Source organism: Colias eurytheme, chromosome 2 (assembly GCF_061535395.1).
Source record: "Colias eurytheme isolate Ceu_HAF_F1 chromosome 2, ilColEury1 Martin Lab GWU primary, whole genome shotgun sequence".
In the NCBI taxonomy this organism is placed as follows: Eukaryota; Metazoa; Arthropoda; class Insecta; order Lepidoptera; family Pieridae; genus Colias; species Colias eurytheme.
In genome coordinates, this window is record NC_142981.1 from 216177 (window position 1) to 228280 (window position 12104).

At 37.3% G+C, this 12104-nt stretch overlaps 1 protein-coding gene across 6 annotated transcripts in view; it reads right to left on the reverse strand.

Annotated features, from left to right (window-relative positions):
• Patronin (calmodulin-regulated spectrin-associated protein patronin) overlaps window positions 1-12104 on the reverse strand; it is a 59964-nt gene that overhangs the window by 37848 nt on the left and 10012 nt on the right. For all 6 annotated transcript variants that reach the window (XM_090109959.1, XM_090109968.1, XM_090109975.1 and 3 more), the window contains exon 2: window positions 4325-4420. In XM_090109959.1, the coding sequence (XP_089966085.1) occupies window positions 4325-4420 (96 nt within the window). The remainder of the gene's footprint in view (window positions 1-4324; window positions 4421-12104) is intronic.

A 12104-nucleotide genomic window follows, 5' to 3' on the forward strand; every position in this document is an offset into this window, starting at 1 on the left:
AGCGAGCGAAGCGAGCGAGTTGCAGCAGCGGCCGGTGTAAATAAATTTAAGTAGGTAGCGACGAGCGTGTGACTAACGTATTTCTTTAATATTGTATATTTAATAAACATTTAACAGCGTACCTTTTAATCAAACAGAAACATGTTTAAACTTTTCATTGCTCGTTTGTAATCCTACGCACTTGTCTGGTTTTGGCTATATTGTATTTATTGATATATTTGTTCTCTTAACAAAATATACATTGTTTATTTATAAGTACTACTATTTAATATATATATATAAGTATATATATATATATATAAGTATATATATATATATATTTATTATATTTATATTATTTATTTATTTATTACCTATATTGAATATTAACATTAAGTAAATCTTGTTATAATTAGATATATAAATAATTTGGAAAATCCAAAAGTGCACGCCTCATAATTTTTTTTTAATAAATATTTATTAATTATTATTTTTGTTTATTTAATAACAATTAAACCACATCGAATCAGACCCTGAAAAATGAAAGGGTTCTATTCCTGAGCATACTCAAGCGTAAGAGAAAAAAAAAGACTCGATTAGTAAAGTATTTCGGTCGCTATCGTGTTAACAAGAAAAAGGATCCGCACATACAGACACACGGACGTCCAAGACAGAACTTTTTTAAACTGTTTTTTAACTAGTTTAAATAACAAAAATGACATCAAAAATATCATGAACGTTAAAAATAGTGTTTTTTCTTAATATGTGTGTGTATGTATTATCTTACAAGTGCAATGTATGATACATAAAGACATTTTAAGTTTGAAAAATCAGATGTTTTGCGCGAAGTGACAGTAGTACCCACCTCAACGCTTCGCTTATGAGGCGTGCAATAAGGTGTCGCTGAAAATCAGCTCTGCAGTGAAAGTCTATGCTTTCACTGTAAAATGCTGAGCGGCATTCCTTTTAGCTAGTAGGTTTTAGTAATTAGTTTGTAAGTACATAGATTGTTAATATTATTATTATTTTTATATAAGTAGTAAATTATTTTTTGAAAAATAAGGACATAAAGAAGTTTCACTTCTTACGTGTGTACTCTAGTACACGCACACATTTTTTTTTTCATCTAGGCACCACTATTATTATACCTATCCTACAAGTTGGAGTGATGACCTTGTACGGGTTTCGGGAACTGCCTTGAAACGAATAGGGTAAGATCGGTCCTTATGGAGTTCTATAAGGAGGACTATGCTCAGCAATGGGTGTTTATCGGGTGAAATAATGATGACCGAAAACGAACACCACAGCTAGTAATAAATACTTAATACATCTCCAAAAAAGTTTCTTTCATTTTAACACAACATCATAATAATAATTAAATAGTAAATGAAATTGTCACATTTGTTTACTTGTGCAGGAAACGTAACATCTATAACATTGAACCTTCTGTGTCGTTAGTCTATGCCAATTACCATGGCAACTATTTGTTTATTTATATTTAATTGGTGAATTCATATGACTTTTGCTTACACCTGCGCGGAAGTGACAAACTATCTTTGTCTTTTTTGTTTATATCATTTTATTAGAGCCATCTCTCTTATACAGTCTGTCAATGTAATAAATTAAGTAAAATGAAACTTGTATTTGTGTGTGCCTGACACTGCATATGAAGCATTTTTTTTGGATATATTGTGAGTATATAACGTATCTATACATAAAATATCATTGCATATGACACGAAACATTATTTGGAATGAGTCACCAACTGTCAAGAATAAGAGACGGTCGTATTCCGTAGACGGAAACGGCGGTGACTATTTTTACTGCAGCTCTATAAGCGCTCACATACGTGCATTACAATCTCGACCTTACCGTTTTCTCCATTAGTAGACAGCGCGCCACACTAGCAAAATAAACGAAATACAATCGGTCTGCTCATTAAATCCTAATTCAGGTACATTTATTTTTGTGTGATTAATTTACGAGGTTCTTCTTCAAACAGAACTAGTGTACGATACTAATTAGGACTACCAACGGGCAATATGTCTTAAGTTGAAATCTTCATTTTATTTCTAATTCAGAAGGTTGGTCAACAAATGATTTGAGTAAAAATGCAGCGCACGTGCGATAAGTATATAACTAAACCACAGATGTTTATTAAATGTACAGTGTAGTTCCAAGATGTTCCGTGAGTGGAATGGAGGACATACCTTACGAATGTCCGCGAATATTAACATGGTACACGGTACACACCTAGTCCAGAGCCATCACAATTGCGATCACATGCAGCAGGCGCTCCTCTGAGCACGCCACCAGCACTGAGTTAGTTCGCGTGCTCGCACACCATACCGCCATACAAATCGGATCGATACCGTTATACTTTTGCTTTGCGAATAACATGATCGTATTTCAAGGGTGAATCGTAAAATACTATAATATTATTACATCTTGCAATGTTTATCAGTTACTGTTGCATTTTTTAAAAGCCGTTCTCGCAAAAATAAGCCATGTTCAAATTTTTGGACAACCACAGCGATGAACATATGTGACCACCTGTTGTTGCCGATCAAGCATAGTGGTCACTATAACTTTACGATACTCAAATAAGTATGATACCATCTTAAGTTTGGTATTTGACCTTGACTCATTATTATGTTCATATAACTCAGATATTATGTTCACGATAAACTTGTACAGCGCTTTGAAATCACTACATAGTATAAAACAAAGTCGCTTTCCCTGTCCCTATGTCCCTATGTCCCTTTGTACGCTTAAATCTTTGAAACTACGCAACGGATTTTGATGCGGTTTTTTTTATAGATAGAGTGATTCAAGAGGAAGGTTTATATGTATAATAACATCCATTAAATAGTGGAGAAGTACTGTTATTTTTGAGGTTTCTAATGTGATGTCGTAAATTTTTACATTTTTTCCGCTTACATTGCAAACGCAGGCTGAACCCTACGATTTTTATCAAAATAATGTACTAAGTATTATACACATTGAAAAGGTCTACAGAAAAGTCCGGGATGGTATATGTCTATCTCTTATGGATAACCCACAATAACTTTTTTTTGTCATTTACTTTTTACGACAAATAATGGCTAATTTTCGATGCGATTTTAACCAATACAGCATTAATCCTTAACCAATTAAATACCTTGAATACATTGTTCATTTAATATAGATCTATATGGCCTTTTACACCGTATGATTTAAGTGAATATTTTCGAAGATATTACAGATTTAAAAATTGCGGGACGTACCGTTTGCGGCGGTACCGGCCGGCCGCGCCGCCCGGCTATCGGGCGAGTCGAGCGGGCCGCTATGTTTTTAATTTTATATAGGTACAACGTTCACAGTTTTTCTGTAGTGTATTTAGTATCAGCATTGCACCCGTGCGAAGCCGGGGCGGGTCGCTAGTTATATATATTTTAAACAGTGTTGTACATTAGACTTTAAATTGTTACATATTAAAATTATACGCAAGGTTCGCAGATAAATCAAAAAGCGAAATTTAGTAAAACATTTTGGTACATTAAAATATAATTGAGTAACTAGACGAACAACACAATGATATAAGAGCAACTAATACACGGAACACACAAATTGACGGACAAATTGGTATTAAACATAAATAACTTGATAACTTGTCTAGATATATATGCGGTGTATATATGCACTGCTGCTGCAAATTGGTCAATAAATAAATCACGACAATAATAGTCAAGATATAACATTTAATCAACCGCCGGAGCTTGCTACTACCTAATCTTAATACTATTATAAAGGCGAAAGTTTGTAAGTATGGATGTATGGATGTATGGATGTATGGATGTTTGTTACTCTTTCACGTAAAAACTACTGAACCGATTACAATGAAATTTAGCACACATATAGAGGGTAACTTGGATTAACACATAGGATAGGTTTTATCCCGGAAATCCCACGGGAACGGGAACTAGTTTTTCTTTGAAAACGCGGGCGAAGCCGAAGGCGGAAATCTAGTATTAAATTATAACCTGATTTCTAATGACTTTAGAGTTCATTAACACTTTATCTTTTGCTACTGTTTTGATAACATTATTATCAAGCTATAAACATTCTTAATATTTCTGATTTAGACAACTGTTCTCTTATTTCTCATTTGAACATCATGTTTTCAGACTATTTTTGAGCTATTAGCTTGCTATGTGGCATAAATAGGCCTATTTTCCGGTACAAGCGCAAATATTCCACTATTTGAACAGTTACTATAGATATATATGTTGTGTGAAGAGAACAAATCATTTACGTTCCGCTGACTCCGAAGAAAAAGTTAACAATGATAAAATAGTTAACTAACCTCATGATCCCGATAGAACGGCTCCTGAAGATTGTCCGGTACCCTGTTGTTGAACGCCTTCGAGAGCAACCATTTGATCGAAGCACGCTGCTTCGACTGTGAACAAAAAAACATAGGTTAGTTTACTCTCCTCATAATACACATAATAATCATTCAAATTTTACAAGCTAAAATGCAAATTGCAAAGTTACCAGACACCTATATCCATCATACGATAAACGGTATTATCGGGCTTTATCAGTGCATTGAAAGTATTCTTAATACTTATCGGACCAGATAGGGATATTTATTCAAGTTTATCCAAAATATTGGGCTTCAACATTTAGGAAACAACTATATAATAAAAGTTTCACAATTCGCGATTGACGACAAATCTTTAAAACTTAATAAACGTTAATAAATAAATAAATAAAGCCTTTATAATAAACGATGATCAAATTGCTAACAGTACTTGAAAAGCTATTGGTCCAATTTGCGATGCGATGATTGTCACATTCATTGAGTAACAACAATATTATCTTTGGATGAGTGTTGAGAAGTGAGAGATATAGAGTGTGGATCAGTTTATAATCAAACATAAGAGAAAAAATTATACCGTATTAACACATAATGCAATTTGATTAATCGTAAAAATTTCTAATTTAAAACTGACGTCATAGTTTATGATAAACGAGAAATTTAGTGTCCGAGGTCGTATAATAATTGAACAGATTGGAGAGATTAGACATTCTGTACGTATTGCGCCAGCGGCAGCGCGTTGGCGACGCCGGAGCCTACACGCAAGGCTGTGCGACACACTCTGACTTAGACGATATTGTCTTGACCACGCGTTATTAATTTTATAGAGCTCGTTCAGTACATGCACTATTGACTGCTGAGTGCCGTCCGCCGAGCTAGTTTTTGTTTCAAGGAATTACACGAACGTAATAAATAAAATGACTTGAAAAAGTCGCACGCAACTTATACCTCAATTAAAATTCTAACCTAATTCTCTGCTGGCAACTTACATAAGTGACCGGTTCTACCGTTACATATATGATTATTTTTGATAAGCTGCATATAAAATAAACAATTACAAGATAACGGCAAACCGACTGGCTTTAAACACAAAAAGCAGTCTGGCAACATAAACGAATTTGTAGAAGTTTTCAGTGAGAATGGAATGAATCACTAGAGCGATTTACGATTTGGAGTCAATGTCGTAGGAAGTCATTAATAAGAATATCAGATGTTGAACAAATCATAAGACAGAAAGGTCGGCGCGTGGCGCATGCCGCAGCAGTTAAAAATAGGGCATTGCAGAGACACTCCCGAATAGGAAGCCACTTGAGCGCTCTCGATCAAACGAACATCATAAACAACTGACACTCGTTTGTTTGATGTGATTTGTTGATGTTCGCCACTGATGCACTATCCGATGTTTACTATTTCCGATCCTTACGAACTAGGTTGGACGTGTTTGTTTTAAAATGTTTATTAAGATTGACTTTAATATACTAGTATTCAAATTTAGTTTGGATAATAGATTTTGATTAGTAAATTCTTCACTTTTTTGCTGCTCTATCGAGACTACGTTATCTTAACCGCAACGTCTGCAGTGGTACAAACATTACAACTATGTCAAACGTTTTCAATTAGACGTTACTCGACTTATCTCGTGTAAGTAAATATTTACTTAATTAATGGACTCCAGCAATAATTTCAGTTTAGTGTGCAGATAATTAAGAAAATATTTTTTTTCTTTCTTATCTTTCTAATAGAGTGAGGCATACTTCTGTGATATATCATAAATTAGGTAAACAATTTAGATATTTTGATTATTCATTTACTTTCAAAACTACACCATATAGGAAGTGGAGCGGGCACAACTCTCGCCGAACACTAGTTAATTGCCGACTAATTAGCAGGCGGCCGCGTGCGCACAGAGCGCGGGTTCGCAGCTCTTCGCGAGCGCTCTCTGCAGCCACCAGTCTGACGTCTTCTCTAACGCCATCATCAGACATAATCATTCGTTTTTCAATTTTCTATATATTTCCACATTTCCACATTTCACATCAGCCCCTGCTCCTTTTTTAATGCTTTCAAGTTTATTGACAGTTATAGAGTTAGCGAAGATTATTTAAATCCGTTCAGTCAATTTCAAGGTTCAGATTTATTTTTTGAAGTGAAACTTCTTTAGGCGTGTTGAGAGTAAAATTTCAAGGTTGCGTCATGGCAATACCGTTACATCATAGAGTAAGGCGACGATTTTGGTATCTTTGAATCATGCCAAAGAAGTTTCACTTCTAACACGTGTGCTCGGCACACACACTCATTTTAAATAGAATGTCTTTAAATTAAACTTGAAATGCGTAGGTACATGCGCAATGCGCATGAATATATTGTAAATGCAAAAAATACAATTGTGGATTTCTTTCGCCTTTTTCTTTCATCATACTTATTCGGAAACAAAGAATAGCTAAACAGCAAAATACTCGTACAATTAACTAAAATATCTGAACTCAAACCCTGAATCCAAGATACGGAAAACAAGTATTATTTTGCCACACAAACAAAAGGGGCTTTACATAAGTTAATTCCAACAATGAGTCTATGCTAGATTTTAAGATAATGTAATGGTATCATTGTCGTGTACCCGCTTGGGACAAAAGATGTGCAGCGACCAGCGTGCAGTTCGTACCGAGTGCTGACCGCGCTAACAAAGGGCACGGCGAGTACCGTCTACCGGGCTGTTACCGCAATAATTATGGCATTAAATTACCGTCTAAATTACTGCATGAACTGGTGTGGTTACACTACAGTTTACCTGATAGATATGTCGGTAATTATTGGCATTTACCGCAGCAAAAAAATATTAGTTAATAATTAATATACAGGGTGTCCCAAAAAGTAGTGATGAACGGAAGCTGGGAGGTAGAGGACCTAAAGGGCTATCCGAATCACCCCCATGTATGTTATGCGATTTTTCGTATTTTCGGAGTTATGACGTTTTTTTCAATTTTTCACCTATCGCCGAGTACGGTGATATTTTCACTCATGGTGACGTCAATTATTGCGGAAGGTGCTTGATTTTTTTTGTGTGCTAAGCTGAAAGATAGGCCAATTCAGTATGGTAACATTTACTATCGTTAGATCTTTGAATGGAATAAAAAAAAGAATTAAAATGCCAAGAAAGATAAAATTACCCAGTATGTTCTCCACTTCAAGGGCCCGTAAAAAAATAAAATCACATAAAAAAAGTTTTCCATTTGGCTTTTAAAAACTTGCTCTATCTATCAGGTAGCTACCCTGAAAATTTCATTTTATTATTCAGAAGGCTTCAATCGAAAAATTGAAATCTAAATGAGGTAAGTGCAAAAATTGAATTAACATGATGATTAATAAAAACAAATTAAAACCAATAACAAGGTGTTTAATTACCAGAAATTTTTAAAATGACCCCGCTATTGCTCAGTGCAAGTGCGACATCACCGTAAAAAGTTGTCTTTTAAATGTCTGAATGCCCTTTTATCATTTTTAATGGTTTCTTCTGCTACTATGAATTTCCAGGTTATTTCGTTCAAATTGTGGCAGTCTTGTGGCAGTGGGTAGAGTACCCACTCTACCCACCCGCTCACACGGGTGGGTATTGTGAGTGGGTGGGTATTGTGAGTGGGTGGGTAGTGTGAGTGAGTGGGTAGAGGAGTGAGTGGGTAGAGGAGTGGGTAGGTAGAGGAGTGGGTAGAGGGAGTGAGTGGGAAGTGTGAGCGGGTGGGTAGAGTGGGTGGGTATTGTGAGTGGGTGGGTATTGTGATTGGGTGGGTAGTGTGAGTGAGTGGGTAAAGGAGTGAGTGGGTGGAGGGAGTGAGTGGGTAGAGGGAGTGTGAGTGAGTGGGTAGAGGAGTGGTTGGGTGGAGGAGTGAGAGGGTGGAGGAGTGAGTGGGTAGAGGGGGTGGGTGGGTAGTGTGAGTGAGTGGGTAGAGGGAGTGGGTGGGTAGTGTGAGTGAGTGGGTAGATGGAGTGGGTGGATAGTTGTGAGTGGGTAGAGGAGTGAGTGGGCAGAGGAGTGAGTGGGTAGAGGGAGTGAGTGGGTAGTGTGAGCGGGTGGGTAGTGTGAGCGGGTGGCTAGCGTGAACGGGTGGATAGAGTGGGTGGATAGAGGAGTGGGTGGATAGAGGAGTGAGTGGGTAGAGTAGTGAGTGGGTAGAGGAGTGAGTGGGTAGTGTGAGTGAGTGTGTAGAGGGAGGGAGTGAGTGGGTAGAGATAGTGGGTATGTAGTGTGAGTCAGTGGGTAGTGTGAGTGGGTGGATAGAGTGAGTGGATGGGTAGCGTGAGTGGGTGGGTAGAGGGAGTGGGTGGGTTGAGTGAGTCGGTAGGTTAAGTGAGTGGGTGGTTGAGTGAATGAGTGGGTGAAAGAAAGCATTTTCAAAACATGTGAATGTGTTTCTTAAATGGGATCCTAAAGTATGTTGTATGATACTTATACAGGGTGTCAGTTCCAATAGTGTAACAGCGTTATGTAACTGCTGTTCACATAAAATATAAGATATATTAAAGATAGGAAGTCATTATGGTTATGTGACTAGTGTAGAGTATGGTAATTGTCGGCGACCATCGGCCGGTGTCAGGTCACAGCATTATACAACGCCTTATAAAGTAATACCTGATCTGGCCGCTGAGGGAAATGACTCAACGTGTAACCTAAGTGAACACGTTGGTTCAATCGAGACCTCAATTAACGAATGCAAAAAAATCGACGACCAATAAATTTATAATGGTTCACATAAATATTGATTAGACAGGCATTGTGCACGCATAACAAGATAAAGCCAATGTAGTTACTAGGCACATCAATAACCGCGGTGCAGCGATCAGAACTGGAAAGGTGCGTTGTCTCGCCGCCCCCGCGCTGGGCCGAGCGCCCACGCGGCCGCCGACACGCTCCAACCAGCTAGTTCCATCCATCACGGCTTCGCTTCCCGTTGTAGCGCTAATTAGGGGTCTTTTGAAACAATGTGCTTCCATTAATATTGTATAACTAGTTATATCCATGGAGCCATAAACAATTCTAAAATTTCTTCCATAGAATGCCTCGATTTCATTAAAGTTCGCATCGGGCGATATGGAAGATAATTAGCAATAAATCGTCGTCCGTCGGCCACGCGCCGCCGCACATGCCTCAGTATTTACCTTATCTCCGTTATAACATTTCAGAAAATGTTATGATCGACGGTGGACTCATTGCGCTATTCCTTAAATTAGGATCAGTTGCAATACGGAAGTTTTATAAAAATTTAACGATACTAACTTCCTGTTTCACAGACACAAGCACATTTCGTTCCCAGTGCAACAATAATACCAAGTAAAAACTTAAAATGAAGAATCGTAAGATTTCAATTATAGTTGAACTTGACCAAACCTCGTACGAGGCGACTACTAAATGAAATCATATATTTTAAAGAATAAAGAATCGATGCACACAAAGGAGATTTGACGAAAACAGAAAATTGGCATGTCGTCTTCCCAAATTCGGAGAACAAGCTCGAGCGAGGAAAGAGCTTCGCGCTTCGACGCATTGTACATTATTCATCGATCAGACCTCATATGGAGTCACCTTGCGCGCCTCTAAGCGATCGGATTCTTTACAGATAATCTGCAGAGGGAGATTCTTCCCGATAAGGGTATGTAGGAAACTAAGACACGCGATCTTGAAAGCTCCGAACAGAGGACACAACAATGTACATTCATTAGGACTAAAACTGATTTGTCGCGCCTTAAATGGTATACGGTGCATTCCGTATGACGTATAGATATAAAAAATATTTACTTTATAGTTAAGGAAATCCTTTTGTGAAATGTTTTCATTAAAAAGACAATGGTTTATTATTACATTGCCGGTTACAGTGGAACATTACTTCCATGCAACTTCTAAATAATACATATTCATATTACCGAAAACACAAACAACGGTGAGCATTGAATAATACAAAAATATGAATTAGTCAGTTCAAGGGCGAGTTTAGATAATAATGAATCAGCGCAGCTTTCACGGCAAGTGGAACTAATGGCTTCACAATCATCTGCGGCAGGAAGTGAGAGATAATTAGACCTAGACCTCGCCGAACAAATTCCTGAGCGAACTTTATCTTTAATTAGAAAATAAGCTGTCTGCTTTTTTATCTAATTGAAATTATATTGAAGCTTTACAGTTTTCATATAAAAATGCTGCATTTATGCAACACGTTACACAATTCGCGTGTGAATCCAATTACACACAAATATACGAGTACAATATGGTCGCAGAAACGTCAACATAGATGATCCGATGAAGTCATAATGACCGACATCTATAAATATGACGCCCACGCAACCTCGAATAATGATTAACTTAACTGCTAAATATTCCGCAAAAAATCAACAAAGACTAAATACACGTATTCACGGAAGCTGTGCCAGTTATTTTGTGTCATAGCATACGTACAAATCCTGCTTCAATCAACGTATATTTTATACTTTGTCGAGCAAATTTTACATACAATTAACTATATAATTTCAAAAGCTTAGTGGAAGTTTATCTTTTGTCTTCGTCTTATATTTGTCACAATAATGAATTCGAAATAAATAGCCCGGTTTACACGCACGCTCTTTCGCGCGCGATTCGGTTTTCACGCGGGAAAGAGCGAGCATTTAAACGATGACAGAGAGAACGAGATTGCGCGTCCACTCCGCACACACTCCAATGCGCCATGCTTTCCTTCGTTCAATCGCGCGCGATTATCGTTTACACGCACAATCTTTCCTCTTTCCTCAGCGCGCGTGCTTTCCCGCGTTCAATCCCGCGCACTAGACATGGGTAGGTAATGCGTGTAATAGTACAAAAGTAATATCACTTTGACACGTAATGCAACATCACGCATTACGCATCAGTTACAAACATCACTCGCATCACTCACTTTTTTTTATTTTGTTTTACATTTGCTTGCGTTCATTACAATTATTAACAAACAACATAAAGTACGTGGCCAAGTATGAAGGAAAATCAACTACTTTTTTTAAATATTGACTTAAATTGTAATTTTATGATATGTAAAACTAATAAGTATTGCAGTTATTATTGCTATTTTTCAATATGATCTGTAATACTTCACATAGGTATCACCTTAAACATTACTCGGTCATCATTTCATTAATAATCGATCGGGTAATGTGTGATGTTACGGAGTAATATCACTTCCGTGGAAGAGATGCGTGATGTTGCATTACTATTTGAAGTACTGTTTTGCGCATGTCTACCGCGCACTCAATCACGCGGTAAAGAGTGTGCGTGTAAACCGGGCTATTCGAAGAATGGATGTAACTCTATGCTATGTAAATAAATTCAACGATAAGTGAAAAGCAGAAAGATAAGTGAAGCAAAGTAAACAGTTGCATCAATCAGAACACAGCTTGAGTGACGTCGCTTGCGCACCGTCACCCGTTTCTTGATAACGAGTTATTTCAGCGATGGCCGATAGCTTCGATACCTTATCGCGCGATAACATTCCGCTGCTTTCTCTCTTTTCTGGCAAATTCGAAACAGGAAACGATAAACGTATAAACACGTCCTTATATTCAGAACATTAAAAATTTTTTGCCAAAAACCAAAACAATTTCAACTATAAACCAGTCATATTTTTTTCATCTAACTATAACACCTTATTATTATGCACTAAGAGTTCGAATTCACAACAGCAACTAAGTGACATAGCGCAGCGCTAAGAACAGAGCGAAGCAGACTATCTCGGTGAAAGTGCCGCGAAGG